The sequence below is a fragment of the Oncorhynchus clarkii genome, chromosome 26, assembly GCF_045791955.1.
Source record: "Oncorhynchus clarkii lewisi isolate Uvic-CL-2024 chromosome 26, UVic_Ocla_1.0, whole genome shotgun sequence".
NCBI classification, from domain to species: domain Eukaryota; kingdom Metazoa; phylum Chordata; class Actinopteri; order Salmoniformes; family Salmonidae; genus Oncorhynchus; species Oncorhynchus clarkii.
This window is the reverse complement of record NC_092172.1, coordinates 24,193,125-24,211,094: the sequence shown is the minus strand read 5'-3', so window position 1 is coordinate 24,211,094 and position 17,970 is coordinate 24,193,125. Positions and strand designations below refer to the sequence as shown.

The following is a 17,970-nucleotide window of genomic DNA, read 5'->3' as shown; positions in this document are numbered from 1 at the left end:
AGGTAAATTGATAAATGCACACTTTCTTTAACCTCACTGTCAACATGTTGACGTTGCGTGGTTGTTTTTAGCTGTACATATTATTATTTTTTTGGGGGGGTTTTCAGTGTATTATGAACGCGTTCAGACAATGAAATTAATTGTGATTTAAAAAACGCGTGCACTAAAATTACAAAAAGTTAACTCGAGCTGATTAACTCCGACAGCCTTAGATTTTATATAGCAGCACTCTTCTTCCGTTTTCTGACCGACCATGAGAGTGCACGGTTTGTTCCAGTGCTGCAGAGCGCGTGCCTGTGTAGATCTGTAGTTTTTGTAGCGGATTGTCACATCTAGGCGGCGACACGGAGTCCCTTTTATCTAAAAACAACAACATTTCACCTTCTCTTTCTTTTAGTCAAAATGTTTGAGCACGTTTGAGTGACCATGGAGTGCGTTTGCCGTCATGTAGTTGAGTGTTAATACGTCGAGAATATTGGGAGAAGGAAACTTTTGAAGGAATCCAAGGAGCTACAGTTGAAAACATGGCTGTTCGCGAGGAAGGAGAGGTTTTGCACAGTAAAATCAGGCACCACGATGGGGTTGCCAATGCAAACAGCACAGAGAGCTTCAGGAACGGCTATGTGAAGAGCTGCGTCACCCCTTTAAAACAAGACCATCAAAGGGGATTTTTGTTTAACGTCTGTAGGTTTTGCATTGAGGACATTCTGAATTCAAAAATATTTAGAATTTCTGGCCTATACCTGGGTGCATTCGCAATTTTTGCAGTTTCGTTGCTTATTTCCAGGAGCTTACAAAGTGACTTCAGCTTTTGGGATTTGCGGACTTTTCTGTCGGGCTTCTCTCAGTCCATCAGCCCTCTCTTTAGCATAGGCTGTGCATTCTTCTTTTTGACCTTTTATTTAAGGAGGAAAAAGAGGGAAAGTAATAAATGTTGGCTTGTGTCACTGCCAGCATCATGTTACTTAGGGGATTTTTTAGTTTTGCGGTTTTTGCAGTGGGGAGAGGACCAACACCAGATGCAAATGTTTGGCAGGTTGTTATTCGTGTTGGGGTGTGTGGGTCTCCTAACACTGATCCCCACTTTGAAACTCAAACACAGTGTTCTGATCCTGGTGTTTGCCAGTGTTGTGTGGTTGGTGTCTTTCACCAGTCTGAGCTGTCTGCCTGCACTCCTGAGACCCGTGTTTGCGTGTTTGGCGGGTGTCTCAGGCTCGCTCTTGTCCCTCTGTTTTGACCATTATTACCCGTCGAGGGAAACGCCGAATAGGATCTCCAGCAACGAGGAGAAAGTCCCTGTGATCAGACCCAGGAGAAGATCCAGTTGTGTTTCTTTGGGGGAAACGTCGACCAGCTATTATGGCAGCTGTAAAATGCCTCGCAGACCTTCGTTACCGTGCATATCCAGAGAACAGGTAGGTCATGGGCTGGCATCAAGTTCATCATTGCCTTCATTCATTTGTGCAAAACGTATCACTGACTGCTCAGAGTGAGCACACGTGCGCAAGAGTACACAACCTTGAACCTGTGGTCTCCAGCAAGGAGGCAATTAAACCCCATACCCAGAATGCATAGGCCTACAGTAGTCCAGACAGACAATCACCCCTACACTGCTGAACTATTCACCATCCAGGTCACTCACCTCTACTCACACCAAATAATCGTCTCTTGAAATAAACTATTCTGATGGTCCTGCAATAATTAAATCCATATGACTAAAACATGCAGCCGCACGCACCAGAAAGTTAATTTACCTAAGTAACTTTTATTCAGACATCCTATTCTATTCTTGTTTGTTGAGTGTTGAGTTGATGACAGGAAAACCTGTCAAACAAGTTAAGTCCAAGTTCAAGGGTGATCACTTATGGTAGAGTAATCAATGCAATGATCATTATTTAGTAATTCACTCACAAGCGTAATTTTCATATAGGCTTAGAAAATAAGTGGTTAGTGCTACATGTTCACTAATCTCTGAAGTTCTCTATAAGGTTATTATTTCACTGTAGTTAGGATGTGAGGCCACTGCAATGGAAAGTGGGAGTAACATCAAGTGTATTTATTTGGCTTCAACACTCACTGTATTCCAGGCAATGTATTGTAACCACGGAGGATATTCATTCCCCAATAGTTCAAGATGGAAGATATTCATCCAAGACCCCCCGAATAGTCAAACATCCTGTTCACACTTACAGTTGATTGTAAACAAACAATATCACTGACCCAGCTGAGCAAGGCAAGCCCTTTTTAAAGATTCTGTCTGTAAAATGTTATAGGCTACAATTTTTTTTTAAATGCCCCTTGATTTTATGAAGAAGTTGATGACTTGACAACATATTACTTTCTTATGCATGCCCAGTCATAACATTCAGCATGCCCAATCATTACATTCAGGGATGTGAAATATTGCTAGCTTGCTTACATTTTCAATATCTAAGCTCAAGAACCAATTGTGTATCAGAAAGAAGCTGTTTTTGGAAGGACAGGGCCCTCCACTCTGACAGTAAATAGACATCAGGCGTTAACATCAAATTATGTTCCATATTTTAAAACCCTAAAGGAATGTAATTCCTTTAAAGATTTATATAAACAGGCTATTTGTGTGTAGAAACTTTATGGATTGCAGTCTGCCTTCCTTTTATTATCAGTGATGGTAGCTGATTCTAGTTTATTTGTGAAATATTTAGGCGTAATGTCACACATTAACAGTAAGAGTTTTCAAATCCAACGAGGGCAATATGTTCAGCTGACATTTTAGTATGTGCTCTGCCCTCTCTGACCATATTAGATTAGCCTATCATATTGTTCATTATCAGTTTGATTTATCCGAATTTAGTTTTGCCTCTCTGATTCTGTCTGAACCTGTGACGTTTTATAAAAGTGCCCTGACAAATATTGTTTCAGCAATAGCCTTTGTTGTAAACTGGACTACCTTAAAGATGGAGATTATTCTGAAAAGATAAGACACATACGCAGCATAAAGGATGTTTTATTACGGTGTTGTAATAGCACACTTCACTCATACAACACAACATTGAATTTGTTCTTTGTTCATTTGACTCATTGTCCTGCAGTGGATGTTGTCAGGAATAGATTGCAGGCTCAAGTCTGGATACTACCATACAGGTCTGGTCTAGCGTTAATGTTGTCAGGCAGTGAGGGGCATTTGTGTAGACCAGTATTGATCAGTGAAATAAAGATGTCACTGCCTGTTGTCCAACTGTATTGACTTAACAAGAGAGGACAAGAGTGCCAGCATTACCCAAAACGTGCTACTGTCCTAGATGAAGGACCATTTTTTAATATCGTAGGCAAGGACGTTAAGAGTGTGATGTGTACGTCAGGTACAGTGTCCACAGTCAAGTCCTGAATGTCACACTTTGTCATGATGTAGTGTAGACTAATAGTAATTAAGCCTAGCTCAAATATGGTCTTAGCAGACACATTTAGTTGGGAACTGAAAGGACGAACTCAAACGTAATACTAACCATTGATCATACTTGTCATCCACACATGCATAGATTACTGGACTTGTTTGGTCACACATTAAATGGCGCCTCATGTATCATGACATTACATGATTTGTTGGTCATTGATTCATCAGAAAATGTATAGTAAAATAATTTATATTTTTTGGGGTCAGCACATGATGCTTATGACACATGCTGTGTGGAATGTGGAAAAGACTAACTCATGTCACTTAAAAAAAAAAAGATTTTTACCTTAAAAGAGATTGTGTCTTGCAACATTGACAATGTGGAAAAATACACAATTAATATCATACAATTTTCCACAAATTAATATTTATAAATGAACAACACCACCATATAAGATCAGTGGTCAACCACATTTGGGTTTGCATACAAAGTTTAGACACAATCCTTGCTTTTGTCCAGAAGCTCTGTTGGTATTTACGTGATGGTATGCTGTGTGTCCTGTTCTGCATTAGACCCATTTGTTGCCAGACAGTGATGCATTTAGGCCTTGTTTTTTAAATGTTTCTAGTTTCCACACAACAAATGTTCAGTGTTAGCTGCCAGACACGTATCAACACCAACACCTTTTGATATGAGACCATGTGCAGTTGAAATCAAAATGATTTAGTCTTTGAAAGACAACTCTGTTTTAATAGGCCTGTCTCTTGCTGGAACTCTCACATGATAACTACAGTTAAAGTCGGAAGTTTACATACACCTTAGCCAACTACATTTAAACTCAGTTTTTCACAATTCTTGACATTTAATCCTAGTAAAAATTCCCTGTCTTAGGTCAGTTAGGATTACCACTTTATTTTAAGAATGTGAAATGTCAGAATAATAGCAGAGAGCTTTTATTTCTTTCATCACATTCCCAATGGGTCAGAAGTTTACATGCTACCAAATACTAATTGAGTGTATTGCCTTTAAATTGTTTAACTTGGGTCAAACGTTTCAGGTAGCCTTCCACAAGCTTCCCACAAAAAGTTGGGTGAATTTTGTCCCATTCCTCCTGACAGAGCTGGTGTAACTGCGTCAGGTTTGTAGGCCTCCTTGCTCGCACATGGTTTTTCAGTTCTTATGGGATTGAGGTCAGGGCGTTGTGATGGCCACTCCAATACCTTGACTTTGTTGACCTTAAGCCATGTTGCCACAACTTTGGAAGTATGCTTGGGGTCATTGTCCATTTGGAAGACCCATTTGCGACCAAGCTTGAACTTCCTGACTGATGTCTTGATATGTTGCTTCAATATATCCACATCATTTTCCTTTCTCATCATGTCATCTATTTTGTGAAGTGCACCAGTCCCTCCTGCAGCAAAGCACCCCACAACATGATGCTGCCACCCCCGTACTTCACGGTTGGGATGGTGTTCTTCGGCTTGCAAGCCTCCCCCCTTTTCCTCCAAACATAAGGATGGTCATTATGGCCAAACAGTTCTGTTTTTGTTTCATCAGTCCAGAGGACATTTCTCCAAAAAGTCAGATCTTTGTCCCCATGTGCAGTTGCAAACCGTTGTCTGAATTTTTTATGCCGGTTTTGGAGCAGTGGCTTCTTCCTTGCCGAGCGGCCTTTCAGGTTATGTCGATATAGGACGAGTTATACTGTGGATATAGATACTTTTGTACCTGTTTCCTCCAGCATCTTCACAAGGTCCTTTGCTGCTGTTCTGGGATTGATTTGCACTTTTCGCACCAAAGAACATTGATCTCGAGGAGACCGAACGCGTTTCCTTCCTGAGCGGTATGATGGCTGCGTGGTCCTATGGTGTTTATACTTGCGTACTATTGTTTGTACAGATGAACGTGGTACCTTCAGGCGTTTGGAAATTGCTCCCAAGGATGAACCAGGCTTGTGGAGGTCTACAATTTTTTTTCTGAGGTCTTTGCTGATTTATTTTGATTTTCCCATGATATCAAGCAAAGAGGCAGTGAGTTTCAAGGTAGGCCTTGAAATACATCCACAGGTACACCTCCAATTGACTCAAATGATGTCAATTAGCCTATCAGAAGCTTCTAAAGCCATGACATCAAGTTCTGGAATTTTCCAAGCTGTTTAAAGGCACAGTCAACTTAGTGTATGTAATCTTCTGACCCACTGGAATTGTGATACAGTGAAATAGTCTTGTCTGTAAACAATTGTTGGAAAAATTACTTGTGTCATGCACAAAGTAGATGTCCTAACCGACTTTCCAAAACTATAGTTTGTTAAAAAGACATTTGTGGAGTGGTTGAAACACTTAGGTTAGAGTCATTAAAACTAGTTTATGTAAACTTCCGACTTCAACTGTATGTAGGCCTTGTTATGGAGCACTATCACATTCTTCTCAGGACTCTGACTCTTTTTTACAAGGAGCATGTGCGCGTCTAAGTTGAAAAATGTAGGAGCACACAAAGAAATTTAGGAGCACAATGAAAAATATTTGCGGTAACAAGCCAGGTTCTTTGTATTAATTGTGCAAGCATGACGGTCATGAATCTGTGCTTAGTGTATTCTCCACGGGCTGCGCGGTATAGTGAAGTAATCATTGCAACAATTATCATCTGGGTGATTATTATTTATTTATTTTTTTGGGGGGAGGGGGTACACAGATGCTCCTAGATTAAAATTCATGGTAGCACCGCAAAATATTTAGGCGCATTTGCAAGTAAAATGGTCGCACTATAGAGCCCTGCTGCTACAATTCACTATGCTGTTTTTTAAACGTGGAACACAAAGTTACACAATGCTCTTTTTGTATGTAGGTCTACATACTGTGCTTGACACTCCTTTGTACACCTACTAATACAGTTCAAATACCTATGATATAGGTCTACTTCATTATGAATTGTATAGGTTAACAAAGGCATGACTAAGGAGGACCATAATGCAGAGAAGAGAAAGTTTTACATCTCATTTGCATGTCTATCACCTCACTTTGTAAAATGTAATTCTGAAACCTTCTCTGGTATTAGGTTAGACGTTCTGAGCATAAGACTTAGTGTCCCAGTGATGAATGATCAGTGATAGGCCATAAGCACTGATACAGTATTTCTTATTTTGGACTCTGATACATTACATTTTTTAAGTTTGATTTACATTGGCACATCAGTCATGTTTTTCATAAAGATACTGAAGTTTGGATTTCAGCTTGATAGTTCATGCTAAAAAGCAATGAATAGTACAGCCAAAACTGCCAGGCAAAAGAAGTCCAGATGTCGACTAGTTTGGCTCTTAAGTGTTGGACACACAGTTGGACAAATGTCTTACATTTCAAATCAGATCAAATCACTACATAATCATCAGTGTGTTATCTTATTTATTGTGTTGTTTTCAAGATTATTTGACATTCTTTGAAATTTATTGCAGTTTTACTTTAAAGGTGACGTCATCTGTCTGCAAAACAATCCTTGCAGAGCACAAATAGGCCTAGAACATAATACACGCAGTCACAGTAGCCTTCTTTTTACGATGTCTGTGGGAAGGTAGGGATCATTTATGAATAGTTAAGGTAAACAGTGTAAAAGTGCTTTGCACACGACATTGCCATCAGCAGTGGGCCTATTCCAAACTATTTAAAAAGTTACTTTGGGCATCTTTGCTTGCGTTGTATGTCGGACAGACAATGTAGCTCATTATCTTGTAATAGTACCCTCCCTCATATAGATAGTACAATTGTCATACTTTCAGGGGATGTTACTGAGGAAGGTACATTGAACTTGTTCTCAACTTGCCTACCTGGTTTACTAAAGGTGAAATAAAAACATTGAATCTGTATTCTTTGCTGACTAGCAAATGGCTGTGAATGTGTTGTGAATGGAGAGCAACATTAAACTTATGAGCGTCTTACTTGGTTGAGATAAAGACGCCACACTCTGTCCTGTGATCTTATGACCTAGCTAGTACACCACAACACCTCGACCTCTCCTGCACTTCCTGATTCTCTTTGGAAACTTAGTCTTCATACATTACGCTTGCTCTTTTGAAGTGTTTTAGCCAGTTGGTAGCCAACAGACCCCATTGTGGTTCCTAAACTGATGGACTAGCCAACTATAGTGATAATTGGTCATTGCAGTTTTGTGGGAATATCTCATTGATGTGCGGTCTCACGTCATGTCTGGCCTCATGGCTTCTCCACCTGATGAGCCCAGCTAACAGGCCCTCTCCCTGGCCCCTGCCTGTGAGTCACAGCCTTCCTTCCCACAGTGTAATGACTATGTGCTCGTCATCAGCGCAGCCTGCTACGTCTTTAAACCCAACTACAGTGGCATGGACCAGAAGGTGCGTCTAGTGCTGCTTGAAATCTGTTTTGACATCTTGTGCATCGTCTGTTTGACATTGAATTATTAGTTTGCGTTGCACAAACTCAAAAGAAAGCAAAACCTAACCTGAAACTGTGAACAAGGGCCTACAGTAAAACAGGTGTACATTCCTGTCCCCAGTGATGGAACCTCCTCTACCTGAAATGCAATTTTGGTTACAGAAAACAGGAGATTGACAAACACATTTTAAACGCATGGTCCCGTGCTCCTATAGTATAATGTGCCAGTATTCCTATAGTATAATGTGCCAGTATTCCTATAGTATAATGTGCCAGTATTCCATATTATACTATAGGAGCAGTCAATAGAACAATTAAACACTTGAGTTCACACAGTGAGGTTTTGAGGTTTTGAACTTGTAATTGTATTAAAGTCTTGATTTCTGTAGTAAGATGGACAGCCTACATGATTAGGCAGTATTCTATAGGCTAGTATTATTCCTGCAGTATGACACAGTTGTTATCATGTTATTTTTTCAGTGATAGAATAATGGTAAAATACTGCACACATGAGAACGGTAGAAAGACCATACAGTGCTTTTACCTGTATAGGTCACATTTCTCACAGAATAAAAGTCCTACATTTGTAGCAATGTTTTCATGGAACAGATATGTTGGCCCCACACTTCCTAAAGAGTTCACACAAATGAAAAACAGTCACTTTGTCTAGGCATAAACCAAAGTCGTTGCCTGTCTTTTGGGAAAAAGAAATCCATGATTTGGTACCAGACCGTTTCTCATTTTTTGGGTGGTGTTTGGACTATCATGACAAAATCAGATTTTTTTTGTCTATTGTTTGACGTGTGTCATTCCTGCAAAGGGGCAGGTTGGACATCCTGTGTAGTGTACTGACATCCTGTGTCACATCACTACACTTTGTGGCATATTGGTAGGCTAGATATGAGGACAAATATAAAGTATTTAAAGAGAAAGTGATCTAAGGTTAATGAGTGACTTAAAGAACTTGTGTCCTACACACACACACACACACACACACACACACACACACACACATATATTTATATATACACACACACAAAGTAACTGAGCTGTATGTTCTGTTTCTCCTGGTGTGAGTCTATGGGCAGTTGTGGTTTTATCGGTTTATCTTGAACTCATAAGGAAGTTTGTCTGTGGGTTTGGCATTGTGCAGCTGGAGGCAAGTGGGTCGGTGTGGTGGGCGGGCGTTGACGCTTGCTGAGGGCCTGTTATCGCAGGTGCTTGGCTTCTCAGCGCATGACTGCTTTTGCTCTCTGAAAAGGACATGGCGGCATGGGCTCCAACAATGCCTTCAATCACCTCCCTACTGCTCATTCAGTCCTATCGCCTCTCCAAATTGATTCTTAGATGTTTAAAGTAGAGGTCGACCGATTATGATTTTTCGACGCCGATACCGATTTATTGGAGGACCAAAAAAAGCCGATACCGATTAATCGGCCAATTTTTATTTATTTGTAATAATGACAATTACAACAATACTGAATGAACACTTATTTTAACTTAATATAATACATCAATAAAAAAATAAATTTAGCCTCAAATAATCAAACATGTTCAATTTGGTTTAAATAATGCAAAAATAAAGTATTGGAGAAGAAAGTAAAAGTGCAATATGTGCCATGTAAAAAAGCTAACGTTTAAGTTCCTTGCTCAGAACATGAGAACATATGAAAGCTGGTGGTTCCTTTTAACATGAGACTTCAATATTCCAAGGTAAGAGGTTTTAGGTTGTAGTTAATATAGTATTTATAGGACTATTTCTCTCTATACCATTTGTATTTCGTATACCTTTGACTATTGGAGGTTCTTATAGAATTGCCAGTGTAACAGTATAGCTTCCATCCCTCTCCTCGCCCCTGCCTGGGCTCGAACCAGAAACACATCGACAACAGCCACCCTCGAAGCATCGTTACCCATCGCTCCACAAAATCCGCGGCCCTTGCAGAGCAAGGGGAACAACTACTCCAAGTCTCAGAGCGAGTGACGTTTGAAACGCTATTAGCGCGCACCCCGCTAACTAGCTAGCCATTTCACATCGGTTACACCAGCCTAATCTCAGGAGTTGATAGGCTTGAAGTCATAAACAGCTCAATGCTTGAAGCACAGGAAAGAGCTGCTGGCAAATGCAGGAAAGTGCTGGTTGAATGAATGCTTACAAGCCTGCTGCTGCCTACCACCGCTCAGTCAGACTGCTATATCAAATCATAGACTTAATTATAACATAATAAACACACAGAAATATGAGCCTTCGGTCATTAATATGGTAAAATCCCGAAACTATCATTTTGAAAACAAAACGTTGTTTATTCTTTCAGTGAAATACGAAACCGTTACGTATTTTATCGAACAGGTGGCAACCCTAAGTCTAAATATTGCTGTTACATTGCACAACCTTCAATGTTATGTCATAATTATGTAAAATTCTGTTAAATATTTTACGGTCTTTGCTAGGAAGAAATGGTCTTCACACAGTTCGCAACGAGCCAGGCGGCCCAAACTGCTGCATATACCCTGACTCTGCTTGCCCCAGTTAATATTGCCTGCTAACATGAATTTATTTTAACTAAAAATGCAGGTTTAAATATATATACTTATGTATTGAATTTAAGAAAGACATTGATGTTGATGGTTAGGTTCATTGGTGCAACGATTGTGCTTTTTTCACGAATGCGCTTGTTAAATCATCAGCCGTTTGGCGAAGTAGGCTGTGATCTGATGATAATTTAACAGGCAATGCAGGACAAGCTAGTTAACTACACATGGTTGATGATATTACTAGTTTAACTAGTGATTATGTTAAGATTGATTGTTTTTTACAAGGTAAGTTTAATGCTAGCTAGCAGCTTACCTTGGCTCCTTGCTGCACTCGCATAACAGGTAGTCAGCCTGCCACGCAGTCTCCTCGTGGAGTGCAATGTAATCGGCCATAATCGTCGTCCAAAAATGACGATTACCGATTTGTTAACTTGAAATCGGCCCTAATTATTCGGCTATGCCGATTTAATCGGTCAACCTCTAATTCCTATGCTGCTTTCCATAGTCTGATTTACATGGCTATGAAAGTGTCAAAATAGCCGTTTGTGTTTACTAGAAAACTAATGGATCACCAAGTTTTCAAAACAATAAGCGGTGGCCCTGTGTTCATGTGACCTACCGGTCGGTTTGTCTTGCAGTGCAGCTGTATGCTGACGACCTCTGTGTGGAGTGAACACATCTGTCTGTTGTTGGTGAGATCCTTCAATGTGTCAGGCAGTCTGGGAGGGAAAGCCCTACTCAACACGGATGCTGCTGCTGCCATTTTAGAGATCTCACTGTGAACATAACGTATTAATGAAGTGATGGCGAGACTACTGATTCATAATTTATGGAGCAGGATGGGAGGGATTTCTGTTTTTGTTTCAGCGAAGGTGTTCATATGATTAAAAATGAAGCCTCAGCGGAACAAAGTGAATAAATTCGCCCCCAAGAAGGGTTAGGGATAGGCAAAAAGGATTTCCCACAAATGTCCTCAGTGTGTTCCTTTTCCAAAATAATTTATATCAGAAATCCACGGGAAGTATTTTCCTCACCAATTAAAATCCTGAAAACAACCCCCAAACAGTCTAGCTATAGTAGGGATGTGCTAATATAGACATTCCGGGCCAACCTGATATTAAAAAGTCTTAGTTGGTATTGAAGAATTTAGTACTCATATTGATATCTGAACCGATCATCCTCCTTTCCACTATCTGCTAGCTATCAATTTTTCAAAGATAGACTTGTAGAAATACACTTTTAAAAAGAATCTTGACCTTAATAATTGATCAATTGTCTCATTATTAAAAGGTCAGTCATTGGTATAAGTGTGTAACCCCCAGATGTATTGCAATGCTGTTGCACTCTTTTTCTTCATCCTCATTTGGTCCGTAATAAAAGATGGCGGAATGAGGGGTGGAGTGTTAACGCTGGCCCCTGACTGAGGAAGCCCAGGCCCCTTGCCTGGATGTGACCCACAGTGTCTGTCTCATAAGACCCTCTTATAAAGCACTACTCTTTATTCTGCATGCTATCTTACTCTTGACACCCCTCTCTCTGTCAGGCCCTTTGAGTCTGCTTTCTCTCTGCCCCTGTCCCACAATGTCCGCCAGCCACATTTTAAGAATAGAAGTAAATTGCATTTAAAGAAATGACAGGCACAATTTAATAAAAATAATACAATCTCACCTAAATCATGCTCTATGGCAAGGTTCCTCATCTTTTTTAATGGTTGGACATAAAACACTGTAAAATCACCAGCAAATTTTTATTTGGAAAAGTATTCCCACACAATAGAGATAATAGTGAAGACATCACAACTATTAAATAACACGTATGGAATCATGTTGTAACCGAAAAAGTGTTAAACAAATCTAAAAAATATGTTATATTTGAGATTCTTCAAAGTAGCCACCCTTTGCCTTTTATATAAAACAATTTATTTAGTCTTTATTTAACTAGGCAAGTCAGTTAAGATCAAATTCTTATTTACAATGACTGCCTACCCCGGCCAAACCCGGGCGATGCTGGGCCAATTGTGTGCCACCCTATGGGGACTCCCACGGCCGGTTGTGATTCAGCCTGAAATCAAACCAGGGTCTGTAGTGACACCTCTAGCACTGAGATGTAGTGCCTTAGACCCCTGCACCCCTCGAGAGCCCTAATGACAGCTTTGCACACTCTTGGCATTCTCTCAACCAGCTTCATGAGGTAGTCACCTGGAATGCATTTCAATTAACAGGTGTGCCTTGTTAGATGTTAATTGGTGGAATTTCATTCGTTCTTAATCCGTTTGAGCCAATCAGTTGTGTTTTGACAAGATAGGATTGGTATACAGAAGAAAGACCTAGTCAATATTATGGCAAGAACAGCTCAAATAAGCAAAGAGAAACGACAGTCCATCATTACTTTTAAGACATGAAGGTCAGGCAATCCGGATAATTTCAAGAACTTTGAAAGTTTTTTTCAAGTGCAGTCGCAAAAACAATCAAGCGCTATGATGAAACTGGCTCGTATGAGGACCGCCACAGGAAAGGAAGACCCAGAGTTACCTCTGCTGCAGAGGATAAATTCATTATAGATACTAGTCTCATAAATCGTCAATTAACTGGACCTCAGATTGCACCTCACGGAGTTCAAGTAACAGACACATCTTAATATCAACTCTTCAGAGGAGACTGCAAGAATCAGGCCTTCATGGTCGGATTGCTTCAAAGAAACCACTACTAAAGGACACCAGTAAGAATACTTGCTTGGGCCAAGAAACACGAGCAATGGACTAATGGAAATCTGTCCTTTGGTCTGATGGGTCAAAATTTGCGATTTTTGGTTCCAACTGCCGTGTCTTTGTGAGACGCATAGTATGTGAACAGATGATCTCCATGTGTGGTTCCCACCGTGATGCATGGAGGAGGAGGTGTGATGGTGTGGGGGTGTTTTGTTGGTGACACTGTCTGTGATTTATTTAGAATTCAAGGCACACTTAACCAGCATGGCTACCACAGCATTCTGCAGCGATACCCCATCCCATCTGTTTTGTGCTTAGCCGGACTATCATTTGTTTTTCAACAGGACAATGACACAAAACACACCTTTTTGACCAAGAAGGAGAGTGATGTGCTGCATCGGATGACCTGGCCTCCACAATCACCTGACCTCAACCCAATTGAGATGGTTTGGGATGAGTTGGACCGCAGAGTGAAGGAAAATCTGCCAACAAGTGCTCAGCACATGTGGGAACTCCTTCAAGATTGTTGGAAAAGCATTCCAGATGACTACCTCATGAAGCTGGTTGAGAGAATGCAAAGCTGTCTTCAATGCAAAGGGTGGCTACTTTGAAGACTCTCAAATATAAAATATATATTTTTAACACTTTTTTTGTTTACTACATGATTCCAAATGTGTTACTTCATAGTTCTGATGTCTTCACTATTATTCTACAATGTAGAAATATAAAAAATAAAGAAACTCTTCAATGAGTAGGTGTATCCAAACTTTTGACTGGTACTGTATATCTGCAAGCAAGGTTTGAAATTATTATGCTTTAGTCAAATATTACTGTATATCTGTTTGGGCTTCTTGCGGTCAATTTGCAGTCTACAAATGATTTGAAATTATGTTCCGCCCCCCTGACCTTTTGCTCGAGGCTGAATCTGGTTGATGATCCCCATCCCTGCACTATGGATTTGTTGTGTCTTATAGTAAGATATTCCAAATATGATCTCTACAATCTCCTGCAATATAACTTCAGTCACAAAAACTGTCAACTTATGATGTTCCGCTTTGTGTCATTACAGAACCATTTATAGCTCTGATGGACAGACCCGTAATTATGCTGTCAACATTATCCTTCTGTTTTCCACATCCTACTTTGAGTACAAGTCATGTGTTGACCAGGTCCGCTCTGCAATTCAGGGCCAGATGTCAAAACTGTTTGCATATTAATCTAATTAACCACAATTATTTAAAAGAGCATAGTATGAGTGGAACATTGTGTGATTAAGTATGACTATGTCGTATGAAATATGGCTTTTCAATGTAACATTCAAAAATATCCTGTAAGAACAGGATATTGCGATGTTCCTTTGCCATATGGAGAGAGGGAAGGGTGGTTTAAACCTGGTCAGGCGAGGGTGAACCATAGATGGACCCCTGTTTGTGTGGTGTTAGTGCTCCTGGGTGTTTTGAGAGCGTAAATAATGCTCTTAACTAACTCTTAACTATACACATGAGGACAGTGCAGCAGGCTGCATAGAGAGAGGGGGGAAGGGAAAGAGTGGGAGGGAGGGAGGTAGAGCAAGGCGGTGGAAAAGCAGAGCGCCTCTCAGCTGTCACGTTCTCTTGCTGTAAAGCCATGTGGAATGATATAACATTGACGTCACTACCCAGTGACGTACGAGTGTGACTGAAAGTTTTACTAATCGCTCTGTAGAATTTAGTGACTGCCTCTAGCTGTGATGAGAAGGGGAGAGAATGCACGGAGGAAAATGCAGATACTATTCAACGCTGTATGTAGGAATGTTTAAAGTTGTCAAATAAAATGTATAATTTCTCATTTATTTTTGACATGTAATATTCTTGAGAAACCAAGGTGATTTCTTTTTTTTCTCACATTGAATCTGTTTTGTTTTTTTGTAAATATTTTTATGAAGATGAACATTAATTGAATAGAGATAAAGTGTTGGTTATTGATGGTCATAATATTTAGCCTAAACTGATTGTAAAATTGCTTGAGTGAATTAGTAATATCTTAAATACTGTATATTTTGAGACAGTTAATGTTTTTCTATATATTAAGAGAATGTCATTTGCGTGCATGTTTCTGGAATGTGGAACATAGTAGTTTGATTAAATATTAAAATAAGGCCATATCTTCAGTCATTCTTTTGATAATTTCTAGCAATTCTGTGATTATTGACTGAGGAAATAATATATAGACCTACTTGTTTTCTGTGGTCCATCCAACTTATTTTGTCTATCTCCTCAACTCATTTATTTCTGCGTAGTCTCAATACATTAGCTCCTCTTGTGCTCAGCTGTAGTGAGCCCAGAGATGAGGGGCTCCGGAATGACTGAAAAACAAGTCCTAGAAAGCACTGACAGGGTCAAAGCTTCAACAGTCTGCTGGAGCTAGCGACAGTATATTGCTTATGGTGTTGAATTAGATTTTCTATAATCCCAAATACACCTTTTGAACCGTTCACTGTCAGTGCTATTAAGACATATTGTGAACAGAAATCCACAAAGCAAATATTGTAGCCTAGCATTTGCTTGATAACAATGTAACATGTTTTTCTCAATGTAGCAGTAGCATGATCTATTTTTTGGGATAAGTCATTTTTTAAATTTATTTATTTTTTACTGATGTGAAATGTTGGACTAAGGAATTGAGTCATTCCTCCTTCCTTGCACAAGTTAACGCATGAGCGGTAATCAAATTAGACCTTAAATTAAGGCCACGACACCACTCAGGCCTTTGCACATAACACATGGTCAGGGCGCTACACACACACACACACAGCAGGCAGGGCCTCTTCAATAAGGGCAGTAGACAAACACAGGCCTGCCAGTCCTCAAAGCTTCCTATAGTCAATTTTGAAATATACATTACTGAATTATGAAAAACATATAAAGCAATACATAGTAAAAGGAACAGATTTTACCCTTTGATGGATAATAGGTAATAAAGGTAGCACATCTCTTCCATCGGCTATGAGTGAACAGATCTATCCAATATTCACAGTTCTTGACACATACTGTATATCTGTTCAGTGTGACTCTTAACCAGAATATTCAGATCTCTGTGTGTGAGCTTGTCAGTTAAATCCAAAACTTAGTTAGCGTTGTTACTTCCATTTACAGATGCATAGGGTGCAGCCCAGCTATCGTTGCTGTCTTTGTTTTATTTTTCACTATTAGATTAATAATACTTGAAAAATATTCATAAAATACCCCAAAATTATCAGTCATGTTTTAATACAAAAATATTTGTATTAGTCTAATATTTTTTTATTATCTTGTTGTATTTCAGCTCAAATTAAGACAACTCCTTATTATATCTTAGGTAGATAAAACATACACAGGTATCAGGTATTCTAGCAACTTATTTATTTTCTAGTTAAATTGAATGTTATCTTTTTTTATAATTCAATGTTCTCTGTCAGTGGTTTGGTGTTAATTTTCTACTTGGCAGCAGACATCAGGACTTGTTGAATGAAAGGGTTAACAGCAGCCGAGCGAGGTGCTCTGTGTGTTTGGCTGACTGCAGAGTGAAACAGGATGCAGCGACTGCATTGTCAGCCTGCTGGTGTGAGTGCAAACAGATGAGGAAATGCTGGAGCGGGTACTCCAAAACTTGGGTTACCTTGGAAACGGTTTGCGTCATGATCACCAGCAATTAGCTTGCAGCTCTTTAGTTTTCAAGATAGGTCTACCAGGGCTTAGTCCAATGGCTGTTGCTAACAGCGAACGGAATTGTGCTCCAAACAGCGCTAGGAAATAATTACTGTTTTTTTACCTATATTTTGTAATGTTTATTTTTTTAAATTGTTTTCAAAGATAAAGTTGATCTTATTTCATATGTTGTATTTTTTCACAGAATGTATATATTTTGAAAGTGACCCGAAGAGTGGTGTTTATTATAAAAGTGAGATGATGAGGCAGATAAAGTTTGCATTAATTGCTCTTCTAATTAGCCCTGATGTGACATTATTCTCTTATCTGACCGTGTGTGTGTGTGTGTGCGCGCTGTATGTGGTCGAAACACATGGAACGGTGCATAAAGTTCCCGAGTGGTCGGTCAGTGATGAGTAGTAGTAGTTAATGGTTATATTTGAGAGTTAAGAGGCTTCTCTCTCTGGGCCTGTGTTGAGACTGGACACCTCCACTGATCACAGGGATAGAAAGCCTACTCTGCTCAACCCAGGGGCAGATTGTTGGAACTGTATTAGCCAAATACTCAACTCCTCTCATTTGTTACAAGAGGAGCAGGGATTTTCTGCATGGCTCATCTGGAAAGGATTATTGTACCATAAGGTTCCCAACAGTTCAAACAATTAAGGTGGCCTGGTAGCTTTTAAGTCGACAAGGAGGTTGTTGAACCTTGCATGCGTCCTGTGAAGAAAAAAAAAGAAGACTGTTTGTTTAGCCCAGTGGCTGGGTAAGATAGGAGGGAGGGAGAGCAGGGGAGACCATAACGGGGTTGGGAGGAGGGGTGGTTAGGTGAGATCAGAGATCTAGTGACGTAAGTGAAAGATCTCATTTGAGTTAGTTGGCTCGCATGGGGTTGGGGAGAATGTTGGCGGAATGGGACTGCGAGGATGGTTAGTTTGCGTTTGCAGTGGTGGAAAAAGTACTCAATTGTCATACTTGAGTAAAAGTAAAGATACATTAATAGAAAATGACCCATGTAAAAGTGAAAGTCACCCAATAAAATACTAGTTGAGTAAAAGTCTAAAAGTATTTGGTTTTAAATATTCTTAAGTATCGAAAGTAAATGTATTTACTAAAATATATTTAAGTATCAAAAGTAAAAGTATAAATTATATTAAGCAAACCATTTTCTTGATTTTTAAATGTACGGATAGCCAGGGGGTATCTCACCTCTATACAAGCCTTATTGCTGTTTTGGCAATTACAGCTTATTTGCAGTGGTGTAAAAAGTACCCAATTGTGGTACTTGA

The 17,970-nt window shown here is 39.6% G+C and overlaps 1 protein-coding gene across 3 annotated transcripts in view; it reads left to right on the top strand.

Annotated features, from left to right (window-relative positions):
• The first annotated feature begins 298 nt into the window (after positions 1–298).
• LOC139385237 (cGMP-inhibited 3',5'-cyclic phosphodiesterase 3B-like) overlaps positions 299–17,970 on the top strand; it is an 84,467-nt gene continuing 66,795 nt past the window's right edge. For 2 of the 3 annotated variants that reach the window (XM_071130380.1, XM_071130379.1), the window contains exon 1: positions 350–1,415. In XM_071130380.1, the coding sequence (XP_070986481.1) occupies positions 525–1,415 (891 nt within the window). In that variant the 5' untranslated portion in view covers positions 350–524. Of the gene's footprint in view, positions 1,416–17,970 lie in introns of all 3 variants that reach the window. The other variant, XM_071130381.1, reaches the window with a different exon arrangement.